Here is a 20,084-nt window from a genome sequence, read left to right on the forward strand (position 1 = left end):
CCCCTATACCCGCAACGTACCCTGGTCACTATCTAATATGCGCCGACCATACCTCCGTCTTTACATACCGCTAACGAGTCTAGGGAGACTCGCCTACGGCCTACTGCTAACCCTCAACCACATAATCAGATCATCACGTTGCACACCAACGGTCCCCCGGCCCCCCACTCCGCAGATCGGCCAGGCGACCGGCATACGCGCCGCTTCCCACAAATCCTCCGCGCCGTAAAAGGGGTATTTTCTCCGGCGACCACAACCCTCCACCGGCGCCCAACACTAATCTCGATCAAAAAAGGGGGCGTGCTTATTTGACTTTTCACCCGGAGATTTCTTTAAAGCGAGGGCGGGCGGGTGCTTCTTCTCATCTCTCTCTCTCTTCATCTGGACATGCCTTCATAGAAAAACTTTATCAAAGTACCCAGCGGATCACATCTCCTGAAATTCCTGCGCCTAGTTTTGAAAGCTCATTCAGGATCTATTAATTTTGACACATGTAAACAAATATTCCCCTAGTCTCACCCCTCCGATCATGACATCTACACTACCGTAGATTAGACCGCAACCCAATGGTTCGGACAGTTGCACACGCTACCGCTAACGTCCACTAACAGTTGAATGAGAGCAAACCTGAGATAGGGCCTACAGTTGAGCAGTTGGTCCGCGAGTTTAGGCGAGGTCTCCAGGCCAGGCGAAAAACCCGCGGCAACAACCCCGCCGAAAGGCGGCAGGTTCAGAACTTCTTAAGCAAGTCCTGAGATAGGGCGGGTGCTTTCAAGGCGACCCGGCGAAACGAGCATATGCGTACCTAATAAACAACTGATACGGAGCCGGGATCAAGGCTACCCTTCCGGTACCTTACCGAACCGCTCCCTACCCAGGGTAAAACAAAATTTTTTCCGGGGGCCCAGTCCCCAAGGCGAGACCATAGACCCTATTGTGGAGAGGTCAGGTGCGCGGGGAGGAAAGCAGTTGTGGAGCAGTTCAGGCGGGCCCGATGCCACCGTCAGCTAACAACCCCACGACCAACCACCGGCAACCAGAGATGGCAAGAGTTTTCCTGCAGGGAGGGGCTCCGCAATAAGGGCCAGCCGATGTGACGGACGCGGTCAGGGAATCGGCACCCTCAGCCAGTACACAGCGCGGGCACAGAGAAACGGTGGCGCCAAGCCGAATGATGGGAAGCGTCCAAGGGACGCCTTGCACCCATCACCCGTACCATGCCCGCGCCGACGCGGGACGAGACCACAGTGGCAAGCCAAAGCGCCCCAGCCAAGTACGGCAGAACAACACGAGGCGGGTACAACGTCGTAGCGTAAATATTCAATCAAAGGTCGAATTGCATCCCCTCAGTACACCAAACGTTTCGTTAACGCGTTGAGGGACCCACCAACAAACCAACACAGGGGCGACGCAAAAGCGGCCCGGCACCCGACGATAGTCCATACACACTTTGCGACACCTCGACCGCACACCCGACGGAACAGCAGGGAGGCGCACGCCCAAGCGATCCAAGTATAACGCTACGTTCAGCATCGACCCAAGGCGCTCCTCCTAAACTCATAACGCCCAGACCGGACACAGCACTCGACATCACCATCGACGTAACACCATACAGTACCACGTTCTCAACCACGGACCCACACAGCAACCATCGGACCCACATCACAACACCACACCAACCCCCACCCACCACACAACCAACGGACGCACACGAGATCGACCCACGGTTGTCTCCGAACGACACGGCAGCAACCCCACGAACCACGAACACACCCGCCACCACGAATAGAGACCAGCCAAACAGACCACACGGAAGCCCATGGCACGAGCCACAGCACACGCACACGACCACACAGACACCCACCGACAGACACACCACGAGTCACGCGAAAACACCAAAACAACAACAAAAAAACAAGCCACAACGCACAACCACACCCACCAGACCACCCCCCCCCCACCCCACCGTACCACCCACGCCCCACTGCAACCCACCACAGCAGCAACTACACACCGCCCCCAGCGCAAACAGCACCCAACCCCACCACCGATCACCACACCGACCACGACAGCAACGAAACGCACGCCCACAACCACCCCCAGCCAACCAACGCACGCCCCACCACCCACCACACGCCCCCCCACCCCCACCTACGACACACGAATTCACACACGACAGACCCGCACCCAAACAGCCCACCACACCACTCACACCCACACCCCACACAGCAGCGCGAACCCCCCAACACCACCACCGCCACCCGATAACCCCCCGCATCCCCACTCACGCGACACACCAGGCCAGGACCCCCACCTCAACCCACCCACCCCACACCCAAACACACACCACCACTACCCGACCAACCCTCATAACAACACTATCCGTCACACATGACACCACCCGCTCCCACAAACGTGAACCCCTCATCATCATCCCACCGCCACCCCCCCCACGCCCCCCACCCCCCACCACGCAGGGTGTACCACACTGCAGCTTCACACCCGCCCCCACCCCCAGAGCCACCCAGCACCGCTCAGCCCACACGACCCCACGATGCACACCCACCCACCACGCCCACTCCCCCCCCCATCACTACGAGCAATACATATATATATATATCTAGACGCTATATGCGAGAGACGTGCAGTGAGTGTTGTGTTATTCATGTTATCCGTATTTAATGAATAAATCTATCAGTTGTATAAATACTATATATAAAGACTTGCGTTCATTTCACTCTGGGTTTTCCTGCTACTGCATCACCGTCCTACCTTCGCGGTAGGAGCGAAAAATGATCCCGCAACAAATAAATTCCACGTGCTAACCACAGCGCGTGGGAAAATCCAGTGTGGTCACCCCTAGCGCCACCACACTATGGCATCATCCTATCCAATCACCGTCCTGGACATCATGCATCTCTATCCTTGAACCGACCCTACCAGCACTACTAGCGCTCGTAGACGTAGGGTCTATGTCCCCCTGACCTCAAGAAGCCAGGTCAAACAGAGGTCAAGGGGACATAGACCTTATATGCACTACTATAGCTCTAGGTGCCATCAGCTGTTGTCAGATGCACGCATATCATGAACGTATCAGGGTTCTACAGTTGGGTGAAAAGCTGAGGGATTGATTGTCATTACAGGAAACCCATCAGAACATTTCAATGAAGATGCACGTGTCTGAATTAACAACGACACAGATACAAGGTTAAAGTGCAACTGGGCCGATCCTTGCTCCGCAACTGGAGTACATGCACTCGGGCTACAGTACAGGGAGTAGCTAATCTATGTGTTATTGAAACATGCAACTAAAACGACCGTTACCAAAAGCGTAAAAACCTTCTCCTAATGGAAAGAGGCGACCCCACGGGCCGGCTTCATCGTCAGATTCTGCCGCAGACGAGTACACACCATCTAGCACCTCTAGGGTAGCCATGGTACTTTGAGAACATGGTTCTACAGTTACACCAGTGCATGCGTTTTCAGATAGGTTTGTTGGCGGTCCAGATTGGCTCATAACGCATGGATAATTTAAAAAGACCTATCAATTTGCGCGAAGAAACAAGACAAGATCGCAGACGAGATGCGGAATTTGTGCTGAGCGCGAGTAGTCTGATTATTCTGTAGACTGGTACTCGCTCCCACCTCGATTACTCGATGGGTTGCTCGATTACTCGACTACTCGACCCCCTTAAGCCGAGAGGTGGGACCGGGTACCAGTCTAATTATTCTGCGAATTGCAAGTACCGAAACGGCGCCGAAGAGACCGCAACGAACCGGAACGGAACGATACCAACTGAACCATAGATATACACAACACACTGATATAATTCTATCACAACTTTATATATTTATACTTATATATATTATAATCTATATTATATTATATATATATATATATCAGGAGTAGATAATAGGATATTGTAGATTATAGTAGATATATCCCTATTATCTGCTCCTACTCAACTGATCTATATATATATATATCATATATATATATATAAGTATATATATATATATTATATACATATAGTAAGGTAAAAGCGTTAGTAAAGCGTGAATAAACATTTTGACAATTATTCCTCTTCAAACACCTGATTTGCGTCGGGTTTCGTCACAATGTAACGGGCTTCTCTTTCGCGAGATTTCTCGCGTTTAATAAAGACGTGAACAGAAGCTTTCCCACCATCATCTCTGTGTATTTGTGGTCGAAGTTTTGAACTGTCACAACCTGAAAGGTGCTAACACACACACATCAGAAGTAATACGAACCTGACGTTAAGTTTGTGGGGCAGTATCAAATTGATTTATCGTGCACAACGGATTTGGTACTTGCTCACTATAGTAAAAGGCAGTCTATGTTNTAGACACACACACATACACTACACGCACGCACGCACGCACGCACGCACGCACGCACGCACACACACACAAGTCGGCGCTCTCTTCCTCTATCCGTCTATCTATTCCTCCGTCCGTTCGTCTATCTACCCCCTGTCAAACCGTCCACCTATCCTTCTGTCCATTTGCTCTTTATGTTAGCTAACCTCCACTTCCATGTCCACTAAACCGAAATATTTCCTTATCGAATATTTTTTTATGAAATATATTATTTTTAAAGATGTTGTGTTATAACTTATAGCTGCGCTTCCGTCCAATGTGCTACAGTGGCACAGTAGTTGTGTATACACTCAGGACGTACGTGAACATACATTTTGGTTATATAAATTAATATTATATTTACACATTACAATTGTAATACATCAATCCAATATTAACATTTCATATAATTGAGTTTAGCTCATTGATATATATATGCCACAATTAAAGAAAATTTTTGCTGCATCACAGAACATTCTGTTTTATAATTTGTTAACACAAATGAAAATAGACACGCTGCACATTTTTTAAGAATAACACGTTTTCATTACTGACATTGCAATCACTTGATGAACGGCTGATAGTTGAGCAAAATGATTAAAAAACACTACGTTATGCTTTCGGTAATTTTTGGTACTACCGGAAGCTTTTCCGCCAAATGAAGCTGCTGCTCTATTGTTTGCATGATTGATGATTAATCTTCGATGTTTTGCACGACATCTATAGCCTGTGACGACTGTAGAATGACATCAGTGGTTTTGCTGTCCATCACAAGGTAGGGTTGGTCGTACCGTGGTTGTTGGCGTTGTCCTCTACCCTCATCACGGTGAGCTCTTGTCGCACACTTACGTCCAGTGTCTGACCCGGACGCTGCAGGGTAGTGCGAAAAGTCTCCCAGTAGTCACGCAGGCGACCGCCAGAGCCCGAACAGAAGGCGCGGAAATCTGCCAACATCTTGTCCATGTAAGCCTCGTCGCCTGGTTAGAGAAAAGTAGTCAGTAGCTGGAGCGCGCACACGATCAGCTATTTGCGAAGCTTATGTGTGGGGTAAGCTATCACGCACGTGCACGACGGCAATTATATGTGCACACATCCGTAATGTGTAATGTGTAATGTGCAACACGAACGTAAACATATAGCATATTTGTTTTTCGGTTTGTATCGTATATGTGGCCCCGTTATAACGCGATCATTGAGGTCCATAAAATGTCATCGCAAAAAAAGCGGGGTTGCACTAAATCGGGGTTCAAGAAAATCAGGTATAAACTGACCCAAAGTTGAAGCAAATAAAAAGTCCAATGACTCATCGCGTTAAATCCGAATTTGCGATAAATCGGGGCGTGTATCAATCGGTATTTCACTGTATATATGTGTGTGTATATATATATATATATATATATATCAGGAGCTAATAATGACAAATATTGTCAATAATTTGTCATTATTAGCTCCTGATATATATATATATATCCGTCACATCACATCTGTCAGCCTGCCACTATCGAAGTTGTCATTCATCCGTCCACTAAAAGAGCTCGCTGTATGTAAGGTCTGACGGGCCTTACCCGTGTTGTTTGTACGCCACTTCTTGTTCAGCATGTAGTTCCAGGCCCAGAGGAAGCCGACCTCCTGCCGCATCTGCAAGCTGTTTCTCCTCACCCTCGTGCTCTGTCTGCGGATGTACTGATTGTGCGCGCTCGGCTCGGGCTGTTGAGCAAGCAGGCGCGAACACGTGTCAGCCGCACTAGTGCTAATTATAAGCCAATCCCGTTTTCGCTAGCAATTAAAAATCGATCGATTTTGCTAGACCTGGCCCTCTGTCGAATCCACGAGATAAATATGAGGATGGTGACTGTGAAGGAGTCCTATCCACTGCTAAGTACGTAACATATTCAGATGGTGACTGCGAAAGAGTCCTATCCACTGCTAAGCACGCGACATATTCGAATGGTGACAGTGAGGGAATCTTACTCACCGCAAAGTACATGACGTAGGTGGTTACTGTGAGGGAACCCTACCTACTGCTACTTATATGACGAGAGGATGGGGGCTGTGGAGTAGTCCTATCTATGGCAAAGTACAGAAGGCATGCATGGCAACTGTGACATAGTCTTACCCTTTCGTAAGCACAGGACATGAGCACAAACATGGCGCCTGTGACGTGAATGTACTGCGGTCCCACGCTGTTCGGCCCGGTCTCTCGCTCGTTGATGTATCGCATGAAGCCGAATCGGTGCAGTATATCTTCTTGCAGCTTGAACATGCCAACCTCATAATTCTCAACGTCACAGTCTGAAACGATGCGCGCGCGATGTATTTAGACGTCCAGGGCATTAATTGCACCTTCCGTTGGCATTGCAACGAAAAAGAAAGAGCCTCACAATTTCGCCACTGAGCAAGGTGCATTCACGAATGAATGTTAGTCTCCAAATTAGTCTCGGTAGTGTATCCGGCTTTTACCTTTGAATAGGTTTGGCATTTCTCTGTCGAAAAGACATGACACGTTGAGAGCCACGAAGATTGGTCCGCGCAGTGGGTCAGAATTTGGTGTCCAGGGCAACGCAAATGGGTCCATTGGAGTCGGTATCAGATGGAATCCACATGCTCCTGCCTTTCTGGCCCACACTTGCACCTAAAAAATGCGGGTTAAAAAAACTCGTAGACTTTTGCTAGCAAGCGATGTTTTTTTACTAGTAGAATGCATCACAACAATAGGTTGGCATATTTCTTCTCTAGTATGTCTGCTCTGCATCTCGCACAGCAAAGGATCTTGCATGAGAACCCCCCCCATCATTTTTCACGAGGGCTTGTGAATACCTGCTCGCCAAGGATACTGCCAGTTGCCACTAGCCACTTGACCACCAACTCATATGGCCTGTCCATGTAGTAGTTGCCTTGGTAACGGATGTTGACCCACTCGTTCCTGCAGCTCTTGCCAAGGCCATCGAGACTGATTTTCGTCACCTTAAAGGCACTAGCTACGCCTGAAATGTTCCAAGACGATATAAATCAGGATATGTAGTCAACATTCCCCCATATGCAGCGTGCTAAATGCATGCTTATGAGAAACTTGTGGTAGCAATCAAGTTATAAAATGATCTCCATGCTGTATCTGGTCACGGCTTCTTGCAGACGTTTTTTCGCCTCTCGTCTTATGGCATCTCGAAATCCTAATTGGCCAAAAACACATTTTATTCCATTATTTCAGAATTCATAGCTTTTTTCATATGTTTCAATGTGTTCATGGTGGTTGCATGAACCATTTCAAAAATAATTCTGATATATTTAAATGAGAACGTTTTTTTTACAAAAATAAAATATTAACATTATGGTCTATGCTACACTTCTTTATGCTAATTTAAGATAGCCTGTGTGCTGCCACGCATACACATCAATAACCAAATGCGGTAAAGAGTGTCGATGACACCATTCTTACCAGTGACATCTGAACCAGCACTGTCCACACTCTCGTCTGACCTCCATGACCGATTTTCTTCCACGTGAGGGTCTACCAATGGTGATGCCTTTCTTCTGACACCAGGTGTCACTGTGAAATCACCATGGCTGCTCGCATAGGCACTGTCTGGATGTAATGCAACCTCTACATGCTCGTGGCAGAAGTATGGGTTGAACACCGACTCGATACCTAGCACAAAATACACGGACACGCGTACTGTATATGCTGTATATTTTCGCAGTGGATTAATTTTCGCGAATTTCGCAAACGCGTCCCCGACCGTGAAAATAACAACACACGAACAGTTCATACCGAATAATATCGAATAATTCATAATTCACCGACCGCAAAATTAACCACTTGCGAAATTGTCCATCAAGTCTGAATTCGCGAAAAAATATCTGTACGCGAAAAATATGGCGTATACAGTAATCCATCTGATGACTCAGTTTATCACAGACGTAGGTCAAGACGTGCACCAATTATCTGCGTGTGATAAACAATAATGCATATCTGTATGATGAAAAAGAAAAATACTGCCATGACAGCTCTGGCGTGTAAACGTTCAAAGGGGTTAAGAAATACTGGTGCAGTTTTAAACGCTACATAAATACTACGTTCTAGTTAACTGCTATCATTCTATAGAATGGAAAGCGCATACTTATGGCCTGCATTCCTAGCATTGGCACTCTTGCTATCAACTGCTGAATGCCAGTCAACCCTTTGGCATTCCGTGTTGTTACTGGTAGTTATTGAACAAAAAAAATCAACTGAAACGGTTTACCGCATTGGCTCTCTTGTGTGGCGCATTCAGGCATTGTACTCAAAATTAATAGGTTGCAAGTATGCATACATATGCGTACAAGAAGCGTAGCTGACAACACTCCAGTGGGAAAAAGACGAAAAAGAGTTTTGACATTTTGATTGTGAAGCCATGCTGATAGAATTATGGGAGAGTGTGCAAAGCATTTTAGTATTATATGCAACCCAGTAATTTCAAAGCGTAAAAGAGGCATACGCAATGAGATCAATGAAGATATTAAAGGACACTTGCAGAAGAAGACGTGAAGGCAGACTTATAAAGCAAAAAATGATTTTCCATCACGAGTGATTTGAAAGGCAGCAGAAATAAGTGCATTTAAGTAAACCAAGCAGATTTAATGTAACCATGCATAGACATGCATAAACGGAATTTACAAAGATTAACAAACGCCATGTGAAACCAATGCAAAATCTCACCCATGTACCAGTGGTTACCTGCCCTTTTCCTAACGAGTTATAAGGATATCAGATTTAATTACATCATTCCATCAAATTAACATAACTTGCTCATCTCCTAAGTTCACTTCCTTTACTGCACATACTTACTGGCTGCAAGTTGATGAACGACAAAGTAGAGATAAAAGCCGTTGATGAATGGATGGTTGGCCTGACCAGATGCATGGCAAACCAAGCTTTCCTCTATCATTCTCTATATAAAAACACGCACAGACCAGCCAATAACTCTTCTAAAATAACGTAGAATGACTATCTCTTACTTTCTCCTCGTACGAACATCCATATCCCACTTACAGTAATTGACAAAAGTCGTTGTGAATTAATTATAACTTCGTTCTTAACAGAAGATTGAAAGTAACAGGAGTTAGAATTATTTCTCATGCTCATCTAATATGTCACGTAGTAATATAATTAGATTTGTTCGTGATTTATAACCAAAGAGGATGAGTAAATTATCGATAACAACCCGATTGAATGCATGCAGCCAGAGATGTGCATGAACAGCTCTGTTAGTGTGCATGAGAAATGATACATCGTACAACTTCAAACATGTCCACGTATTTTACAGTATGGGGCCTTTCAAATATACCGGTGTACGCAGTCAAATGTACGCAGTCTGGAGAGTAGACATGCCCCACGGCAGTGTCAGGTCTGATTGCATACCTGCATGATACAGATGGCATCACTGTCACTGACGACGCCTTCCACATATTCCTGTAGCCACGCCACTGCCTCCAGGCTCAAAAAGCAGTCAGCTGCTTAGGACAAAATAAGAACAACCTTCAGTGGATGACGCGGACAACGGTGATTAGAGACCCTGGAATGCCAGCAGTCATCAGACACCAATTTGCCGCGTGACCAATTTTTCCATCGTCGAATTCATGGCATTTTATCATGAATTATTTATTGCCCTATCGCAATTGAATTTTTTATTTGAAATGGCCTTGTGCTAACTTAGTTGAGGCTACGTGATCTCTGGTGGGTTGGACCCATCTGAGCACGTGTGAATTTCCTATTCGCACTGTGCCGCAAGTAAATTTTTTGACAAATGCAACGCACCTGGTAGCGACTTGTCTTTCTTTATGAAACTCAATCCGGTGTTCTCGTCTGCCAGCGCATCGAGGATTGCTGCAAGCGTAGAGCTCTTCTGCAATCGCTCGCTTTGGCTAACCACGGAGCTGAATTGATAACATGATGGCTTTTCAAATTAGTGCGAAAGAGAGAGAGAGGAGGAAGGGAGGGAGGAAGAGAGAGATAGAGAGCGAGAAAGAGGGAGGGAGAGAGGGGAAAAAAATATATAGAGAGAGAGAGGGGGAGGGAGGGAGAGAGAGAGGGGGAGGTAGGAAGAGAGAGAGAGAGAGAGAGATATAGAGAGTGAGTGTGAACGAAAGAGAGAGAGAGAGAGAGAGAGAAAAAGAGAGCGAGACAGAAAAGAGACAGAGAGAGAGAGAGAAGAGAAGAGAGCAGAGAGAGAGAGAGGAGAGAGCGAGAGAGAAAAGAGACACGAGGAGAGAAGAGAGAGAGAGAGAGAGAGAGAAGAGAGAAGAGAGGAGAGAGGAGAGAGAGAAAGAGTGAGAGAGAGAGAGAGAGAGAGAGAGAGAGAGAGAGAGAGAGAGAGAGAGAGAGAGACGAGAGAGAGAGAGAGAGAAGAGTGAGAGTGAGAGAGAGAGAGAGAGAGAGAGAGAAAGTGGGAAAAGAGAAACTCACCAAGTCTCATAATTTACTGGCGACGCATTACATGAAAAACATTCAATTGCTAACACTATCAATCTCCATGATGTTTCTCGGGGCTGATTTAAGAGGTATGACAAACAGCGCAGCTCATACATACAGCATTTTAAATGTGAGAATGGCCGACATCTTTCACTCTATATTAACCTGAAGGTTTCCTTAACATAAATAGTTCGCTACAAATTATCTTTACTACGCAGCGTCACCATCTGTCAACAGTGGATGACATTTAAGCAAATAATATCACTTAAAATATAACTGCGTTGTGCCCTAATAAACATTGGCCCACAACTTGGCCCATATGTTTAGGTGTGTAAGACCCCCCCCCCCCGGATCAGTATAATCAACACTTTATCAGTTACAGTGAGTGTGGGATCAAAACAAAAATACTGCAATGGACACGGAGGAGAGTCGAATATTCGGATCACTCACTAATCGCGAGTGAATGAATAAATATAATATATGTATTAAATACATTTTAATTTAAGTTTAGATTAAATTTTAATGAGCGTACTAAGTCGGCAACAAGAAAACGGAAAGACAGCAAACGGTACCCCCATGAATTATAGCAGAGAAACAATATTCCTAACTAAGAGTTTGGGGGTATATTAAGCAGGGATGAGATAATAGACTAGTAATTACTTTTCATGTATAACAATTACATTAAAAAATATACCCAATATGATATTCATGATGCACTCTCTTTAAGGGATTACAAGGCTTGAACCCACATTTATATGCCACTAAAGCTATGTAAAAATTATTTATATTGTGTTATATATATGTTATGTTATGCTATAAATATAGAACATTGTTTGCCAATGTATAGATTGTTTACATGAATGTATAGATACTGCATGAAATTAATTCTTCTCACTTCAAGTAAAGTTCGATAGCAAATATATTATTATTAAGCAATAATAATAATAATGATATATTATTATTATTAGTAGTAGTAGTATTATATTGGTTAATCACAATGGTATTATACAATCATACGTGGTGGAATGGATTCCATAATTGAGAAAAATTTATTTAGATTTCCATAAATGCCTAATTAAATAAGTGAAAGATAAAACACGAAATGCCAAAAAAACATACTTAGAACGCATAGATATCAGTTGTAATTCAATGGTTCTCTTTCAAGAAATATACAGAACATACAGCTACATACTCACAACGACAGATACACGAACACTCAAATCACAGCAAGCAACTGTGTCTTCCACAAGGCCACATTGAAAATAATTACACAAAATTGTGTTATGATTGTTAGTTGGGTATATCTCCTAGCTACGTTCTCAGTCTAGATTGATCATCCAGTCATATCTCCAGCATCAGTACTTGTAAGGGTCTTGAAACGAGGATCTGTCTACTCGCCAGTGTAGACAGTGTCTTGATCATTGAATCCCCAGATTGGCTCTTCGATATCGTAGTTGTACAGAGTCCTGGGCTGAGTGTACTCATGTCCCTCTCTACGAAAAAAAGAGAAGAAATGGTCAGCGGGAAGCAAAACGAGGCAGGCCGCATCATTTCACACTACCATCAATGCGTTACGTCATCCCGCCTAGTGCTTCTCTCGCTCGCAATTCCGACAAAACTTCAATCGGCTATTACAGCGCCGAAAACGCCGACGAGAAAAACGTACGAGAACGTAGTCGGCGCACGTATAAAGTTACGAAGCTGGCAGCCAGCGGCGGGAGGGGGGGGGAGCTCTCGCGAGCAGGCTTCTAGGTGACAACTTCTAGGTGAGTGTGTTCTAAGAGAGAGACTTACCTGTATCTGTACTCATAGCCTCTGCTCTTCTTGGCGTTCTCGGTGGCGTCGGCGTTGTCGCGGCTGAACAGCGATCCCGTCGCGGAGCCGGTCCTCGAGAACGTCAGCGTGGCACTGCGATCGCCGGATCCCCTCAGACCGCCACTGCTGATCGGGCCGTAGCGCGTCGTCGTGAAGAATTCCGGCGCGTCGGTGGCGCCATCTTCCAGCGTTCCCCTGATGGCTCCGCTTCCTGTGCCGAACTGCCCGCTGGTGAAGGTGCCTCCGCCGCTGGTGAAGCGGCCGGTGCCGCCGCCGCTGGTGAAGCGGCCGGTGCCACCGCCGCTGGTGAAGCGCTGCGTGCCGGTGATGGTGCCACCGCCGATCGCGCCCCTACCAAAGTTGCCGCCGGTGCCGGTGGTCCTGACGCTGAAGCCGCTCTGCTGGCCGCCCTGGCTGCCGCCTCCCTGGACGATGAATCTACGGCCGGTGCCGCTGCCTAGGCCGGTCGTCTGCTCCTCCGTAGTGGTGATGATGCGGCCGCCGCCCGTCTGGCCGCCCAGGCCGCCGCCCCTCTGGATGATGAATCCACCGCCGGTGCCGCTGCCTAGGCCGGTCGTCTGCTCCTCCCTAGTGGTGATGACTCGGCCGCCGCCAGTCTGGCCGCCGCCCGAGACGATGAATCTACCGCCGTCGCCGCCGCCGAAGGTGCCGCCCTCGCGCCGGGTCGTGAAGGTATCGATGCCGGTCAGCACGACAGGGCTGGTCTCCGAGACGGTGGTGACCACTGTCTCCCCGGCTCCCTGACCGCCGAGGCCGCCCCCTGCGCCGCCCGAGGTTTGGAAGCTGCGGAATGAGCCGCCGCCGCCGCCGCCGCCGAGAGAGCCGCCGCCGAGAGAGCCGCCGCCGAGAGAGCCACCACCGCTGCTGGAGGAGCTGAAACTGCTTCTGAAAGACCCACCGCCCGAGGAGCCAGACCTGAAACCGCGGCCCTGTCCACCGCCAAGGGTGAACGTTGATCCTCCGGTCTGTCTAAGGGCGCCAAGGTCATCCACGCCCAGGGCAATGCCCAGCAGAGCAAGAAAAACAAAGGCTGACTTCATTTTGCCTGAAACGAGAGAGAATTTCACATGATCGCACGGAATCTAGTAAGTGCAGAGCAGGCGTAACAGCTTAGTGGCTATTACTACGACCTGATGATAACTATACCCACAGCGCTACCATAACTCTACGCACTATTGTCATACTCCTTATTACACGTAGAATGCATATTCCGTGCACTATACTACACACTATACTCTCTCACGCTCTCCCCATTGAATATAAAATAAAACGCCATACCATTTAATTAATTAAAATAAACTGCAATCCTCTCTCCTAAATCCCATTATGATTACTAGAAATGACATCGTCTACCGCTTGCATTCACCTAACTTTAGCCAGCGAAAGTGGCAGAGACACGCAGACATTGCCAGTACAACTCGCATAAAAAAAAGTCTGACTAGCCTAAACTAAAAGCAACGATAAATCAACTCGGCAAGCGCCGCTCTCTACTCACCTCGAGTGGAATGCCGGGTCGTGGATGCTGTGAGGTGAGAGTGGATCCCCAGTCGAGGCACGGCTGCGGCTTATATACCGTTACTCGCCAGCCAATTACGCTGTGCAAGCCAGTGGAACGCGTCGCCCGAGGGGGCCCGAGCGAAGCGGCAAGCCGAAAAATGCGACGATGACAGCTAATGACGATGGTAGCCGGGGCGGGCCTGCGCCCGCTTACCTGCGCCAGCTTAACGTGCTTATCCGTTTTTCGGCGAACAAAAGCTCTCATTGACTGCCACGGCGGTGGCTCGTCGCTGCCCGCGGGGGCCAGCGCGCGTGTAGCACCACAGTCACTTGAAGCGTTTCAATAAAATATAATGCTAAATAAATGCGAAATCTATTTACTACCAAATTCTTAATGTTTATATATACTCTCTTTCACCATTTCGTATTTATTTAGCATTATATTTTAATGAAATGCTTCAAGTGCCTGTGTGTAGCACCTTCATAAAGTACCGCAAACGCACGCGTACGTATATACGTACACGCGCGCACGCACGTACGTTTTCGTACACACGCACGCGCACGTGTACACCGATGTGCTCACGCACACACACGCGTGCACTCACGCACACACACACGCACGCACACACACACCCATACACACACGCGCGCACACACACACACATACACACACGCGCGCGCACACGCACTCGCACACGCACGCACGCGCGCACGCACACACACACACACACACACACACACACACACCACACACACACAATCATGCGTGTGCACTATATTCTAACTACGCTAAAATAAGAACCCTACACAATAAGGCGATACGTGTAGCGTCCCGATCGGACAGACACACGCATACCCACCGCAATGTCACGTTGCACATGTAACAGCAATCATAGTCATACACACATACGCCCACACACGCACACGCACGCACGGACGCACACACGCGCACACGCACACGCACACATACACACACACACACACGTGCACACACGCACGCACGCACGCACACACACACACACACACGCGCGCGCGCACGCACGCACACACACACACACACGCAAGCACGCACCGCACGCACGCACGCACGCACGCACGCACGCACGCACGCACGCACGCACGCACGCACACACACACATACGCACTCATGCGCACACACAGACAATGACGCGTGTGCACACTAACCTAACCCAGCTAAAATAAATAAGAACCCTACACCTCACACGCATGCCCACCGCAATGTCACGTTGTACATCGCAACGGCAATCGCGGCCACTCGCACGCACGCACGCACGCACGCACGCACGCACGCACGCACACACACGCACACACACACACACACACACACACACACATACACCACACACCGACACACGCACACACACACACACACACATACAAATTCTGGCAGAACAGGGTATCTTAATTGGCACAAATTAATCGCCTAACGCAATGACACCTGCCAGGACAAGCGACTGTCAGGGATGACAGAAAAAAGCGCCATTAAAGAACACTCCTTCTCAGTAAGGGCATACCTGCTATACAATAATGCACAACGCACGCACGCTGGCTAGGCGCTTTGCAGTACTAATGGCCAGAGCGACATTGACACACGTCACAGCAACGAACTAAATTGATAATTTTGGACAGCTGAGGTGAGCTGAATTTCTGTATAGCATAGTATATTCTGTGAGCATATACAAGCAGCCAATCGCAATAGGCGTTGTATCACCTCTAAATTGTCCACACCCCACAAACTTGTTGCTGCGCCTAAAGCCTCGGTCACAGCGAACCCACGACGCATTTGTGTCACGACACGACAGAAAATTTGGGCAAATCGTGGGTCATCGAGGGTCGTCGCAAGATAGTCCTACGAAATTTTGAGCATCGTGGCATCGACTTGCCGTCGTGAGGCAAAATTGAACATGCACCTTTTTTGTTCCACGATTTTTGTGTGGTATCTATGTCTTCTGGTTGTCGTTAGTCTGTCCTACTACTGACTTACGTACTGACTTGCGACACACCCACGACATAACCACAGCATATATTTTTTTCTGCCGCGTCCCCATCGCCAAACCATCTTTAATGTGTCGTAACCCTTGTGAACACTCGAAATACATTTCGGGCATGTTGCAAGATCTGGCCACGACAAATATTTTATGGGTCTACTACAACAAAATTTCGTACGATCCGTTGTGCCCGGGGCTTAAATGTAAAGGATCGGCTGCACAAAACACGATAGGCAGTTCGCAGAACTAAATATACCTACTTCTTAATTATATAGCTTAAGCTCAAGGACACACGACAAAATTGAGGATGCGCGCACGCGCGCGCGCTAGCTATATAATAGATACATAAAGTGGAGAGTTTCCAACTTATTATTGTGAGAAAAGATTTTCTGCATTTCACTCGCGTTTCTCTATTATTTTGCTTCGATTGACAAACTTAGTGTGAACAGTTGTTAAATAGGTCCAACGAAAATCACACGCAGTTTACGTTTAACAGAAACATGAATGCTGTTTTGTTATTATGCGTAGAGGAGTGGTGTGTGACCAAGAGCGAACACATTGAATAACGCTGGGCCACCCCATCGGTCGCCCTTGGGACCTCAGTTAGGCGAGGTATCACAACATTCACAGTGCGTGCGTGCAAGGCTGTTTCTCGGCAAATCACGCTTTTTCACTCAAGACGAGAACTCGGACCGTATGAGGCCTCGTGTTTCCCTAGCAACCAGATGACATTCCTGGTGGCCTTTATCTCCACAGCTCTGAGCTAGTCAACAAGCAATATCAGGAGGGTGTCCTTGAACGACCCCTCATTGTCCTGCTTACCACAGCGGTCCCGCCAATGGGCGTTGCTGAATGCAGGTGCACAAGCCAGCCGAGCTCCCGTTTTCTGCTAAAATGATAATCTAGTGGGGCTTGCAAATCGTAATTCCTCATCGTAGGTACTTGCAAATACACTTCCCCGCCTACATCAAGCAAAAACGCGTGCCGACTTGCAGCGACAACTAAGCGGTTTTTTCACTATTTCCAACTGCAACCATTTCAACTATGTTCTACCTCCTCCCCTAGCTACCTTCCTGTTCTACCTCCTCCCATAGCTGCCTTCATGTTCTACCTCCTCCCCTAGCTACCTTCATGTTCTACCTCCTCCCCTAGCTGCCTTCATGTTCTACCTCCTCCCCTAGCTGCCTTCATGTTCTACCTCCTCCCCTAGCTGCCTTCATGTTCTACCTCCTCCCCTAGCTGCCACCCTGTTCTACCTCCTCCCCTAGCTGCCTTCATGTTCTACCTCCTCCCCTAGCTGCCTTCATGTTCTACCTCCTTCCCTAGCTGCCACCCTGTTCTACCTTATTACTTAGCTGATACCCTGTTCCATCTTTTCATAATGGCTGTATCCCGCCCTACTTCTTTCCATGTTAATTTATTATATGTTGCCAGCATTCCCTGGCCTTGCTGCCCACTCACGCTGGCCTAAATATCACTTCACCAAATCCAAACTCTTAAATCTCGGCTCCCATATTATTTTTAGCATTTTTCAAAACGGTTTATTCATGTCGAAGAATCGCACGCTGAGATTTTACGCTTGACAGGTTTACAAGTATCCGCTGATCCCAGGCCTCCCCAAGGTCACTCCCAAGGCCATTAGCAACAGTAAATTAGAAAAAAATAACTGCTATCCTTCACACAATCGTAACGGGTGCAGTGAGCCTTGCGCTTGGGACTTTTCGCTTTAGTCGCAACAGCAGCGGATCTTTTTTCGTTTCCAGTCGCCGCCAAAAGCCACTGCGCCCATTGATCAAGTAACATGCCCACTCGCCTTAATTACAGGGTGGGTAGAAACGGAAAATACCTGTTCGACTCGTGGTAATGGAAAACCAGAAAGAAAAAAAACTAGTTCTGAACCAGCACACCCATCGCTACGAAGGTCAGGAGGAAAAACTCCAGCCAGATTCACACGGATTTGCTAAGAGCCAAGCAGCCAGCAAACATGGTGAAAATTACTGATTTTACGATATGTCCCGATTGTTCGGACTAGCGTCCCAGAATTACCTTGGGGGATCGGACCGTTCCACAAAACAGGATTGATAAAAACTGTACAATCATTAATTTCTACGTTAGAAGTTGCTGTTCATGGCCTGAATTAAATAGATCCAGCCATGTTCTCAGCAAATTTGACTCCGTATTTGATAATTAGGTAAATATTCAAACATGAGAATTTGTAGTGGCGATTGATCAGGTAGTGGAAAGTGATAATATTGGGTTTTATGATAATACCTATTTGCATGTATACGTGCATTACAAGAGAGTAAAATATTGCAGGTCAACCCATTTTAATGTAGTATATTAGTGGGGAGCGATACGATCTATCTATCAATCCATCCATCCATCAATATATATATATATATATATATATATATATATATATATATATAGTGCATTGTCAAAATAAGTGTGTTTGCCTTATACCGTTACACAAAAAAGCCAAACTGCATTTTCTTGTTTTTTCTCAAGCTTGTGTGCACATTTGCAGTCAACAAGAAGTACACAAACATGCTCATTATCCCACAAACCAAACCTATAAACGTATATAAACTGCGAAGGGTTGGTCTGCATAATTTAAAACGCAATGGTGCTCGTGTGAAAGAATGCACTCTGCGACAGTAGAATAGGTATAATAACAGTGTGTAAAATACCTGTCTGCAGCGGTGCCCTCGTTCCCCACTGAAAGGTTGGGTGTCATCCCGGCACTCCCTGTCCCATCGCCCGTGGCAACTGTGGCAGCACCCTCTACTGGCACAATGAAAGGATCACCAGGTGCTATGACGAGCAATGGCGTGAATGTGGTTTCAATCTGTACCTGAAAACATTAGAAGAATGTATGCATGGAATCGAAAAATCTCTCTCTCTCTCTCTCTCATCTCTACTCTTCCTCTCTTCCCTCCTGCCCTCCCTCACCGTCCCTGCCTCGCCTCTCTCTCTCTCATCTCATCTCTCTCTCTCTCTCTCATCGCTCTCTCTCTCTCTGACTCTTTCCATCTCCCTCTCTCAAATACTCTCTGCTTTCCCATCACTTCGTCTCTGCGTCTGGTCTGTCTGTGACCACGTGTGTGCGTGGAAGGCAAGATACTTATTTCTAATCTGTCTCTCCATCAATAACCCCGATCTTCTCTTTATGTGGCTTTCTTTCTCTCCTCTCCGAGGTCGCTCTCCCTACATTTCCGTCCACCCTCTTCATCTCTTATAACTCTACATCTATTTTTATTCTACGCTAATTAACTCCTTAATTTATCCACCTACCCTCATAACAACCCTGTTCATTAGGCTGCAAATTTCACAGTAAATCAGCTAAATCATTAAACGCATGAAAGTAATGCCCCTAAAAATAACCTAACCGATCCTTAATAATAAATTCAGTATTCATACTACACTACACTCTGCAAGAGGAGACGGTAGTACAATGTTAATCCAGGAGTACAACGATGAATAAGGTATAATAATATTAGCATATATAATATATAATAATAATAAATATATAGCCTAGTAATGATACGAGGAATAATAGATAATATTAACATGATTAATATTAATTATAATTAATATATTAATAATTATTATTATATAATTATCTATGTAAACTAAAAAAAAAACTACAATTACATTAACTAAAAGTATTGAAATGATAATTGAATTAGATATATATATATTAATTATAATAATATGGGGGTAATACGCCGTATATAATATATTACGTGATTATACTAGATATAGCGGCTAAGTAGCTATATTATAATAGCCTAGGTATATATAGGCCTAATATTATCTCTCCTGAAGTGTTATACTGTACGACAGGTGTGTATGGAACCCGACGAGGTTGGCGGCTGTGCGACTGCTTGTGTCTGGTTTTCTGCTCACCGCTA

At 46.6% G+C, this 20,084-nt stretch overlaps 3 protein-coding genes across 4 annotated transcripts in view; all 3 read right to left on the bottom strand.

The window, feature by feature from the left end:
- LOC106808828 (serine/threonine-protein kinase Chk2-like) overlaps positions 1-3,599 on the bottom strand; it is an 11,029-nt gene extending 7,430 nt beyond the window's left edge. Inside the window, exon 1 of one of the 2 annotated variants that reach the window (XM_014811700.1) lies at positions 3,340-3,599. In XM_014811700.1, coding sequence (XP_014667186.1) covers positions 3,340-3,517 — 178 coding nt within the window. In that variant the 5' untranslated portion in view covers positions 3,518-3,599. Of the gene's footprint in view, positions 1-3,324 lie in introns of both variants that reach the window. The other variant, XM_014811699.1, reaches the window with a different exon arrangement.
- Positions 3,600-4,679: 1,080 nt separating this feature from the next.
- On the bottom strand, positions 4,680-15,711 carry LOC106808838 (DEP domain-containing protein 5-like). The gene is made up of 11 exons (XM_014811720.1): positions 15,697-15,711; positions 10,175-10,293; positions 9,779-9,870; positions 9,206-9,308; positions 8,499-8,579; positions 7,817-8,026; positions 7,198-7,364; positions 6,841-7,012; positions 6,497-6,672; positions 5,946-6,087; positions 4,680-5,357 (listed from the first exon to the last, which is right to left on the bottom strand). The coding sequence occupies exons 3-11, from the start codon at positions 9,782-9,784 to the stop codon at positions 5,149-5,151; spliced, it is 1,266 nt and encodes a 421-aa protein (XP_014667206.1). The 5' UTR covers positions 9,785-9,870; positions 10,175-10,293; positions 15,697-15,711; the 3' UTR covers positions 4,680-5,148.
- Positions 11,964-14,247, bottom strand: LOC106808837 (loricrin-like). The gene is made up of 3 exons (XM_014811719.1): positions 14,160-14,247; positions 12,623-13,709; positions 11,964-12,321 (listed from the first exon to the last, which is right to left on the bottom strand). Exons 2-3 carry the CDS (start codon positions 13,702-13,704, stop codon positions 12,219-12,221), a joined length of 1,185 nt encoding a protein of 394 aa, XP_014667205.1. The 5' UTR covers positions 13,705-13,709; positions 14,160-14,247; the 3' UTR covers positions 11,964-12,218.
- Positions 15,712-20,084: the final 4,373 nt, after the last annotated feature.

This window comes from Priapulus caudatus, unplaced genomic scaffold, assembly GCF_000485595.1.
Source record: "Priapulus caudatus unplaced genomic scaffold, Priapulus_caudatus-5.0.1 Scaffold308, whole genome shotgun sequence".
Taxonomy (NCBI): domain Eukaryota; kingdom Metazoa; phylum Priapulida; class Priapulimorpha; order Priapulimorphida; family Priapulidae; genus Priapulus; species Priapulus caudatus.

Excerpts from the sequence above, each read along its gene's own strand:
- LOC106808838 (XM_014811720.1), bottom strand. Across the intron at positions 7,013-7,197 it reads GCAGTATCCTTGGCGAGCAG|GTGCAAGTGTGGGCCAGAAA; the intron begins GTATTCACAAGC and ends CGCATTTTTTAG. Across the intron at positions 6,673-6,840 it reads AATGCCAAACCTATTCAAAG|ACTGTGACGTTGAGAATTAT; the intron begins GTAAAAGCCGGA and ends GCATCGTTTCAG.
- LOC106808837 (XM_014811719.1), bottom strand. The coding sequence starts at position 13,704 with ATGAAGTCAGCCTTTGTTTTTCTTGCTCTGCTGGGCATTGCCCTGGGC. Across the intron at positions 12,322-12,622 it reads GGCTATGAGTACAGATACAG|AGAGGGACATGAGTACACTC; the intron begins GTAAGTCTCTCT and ends TTTTTTTCGTAG.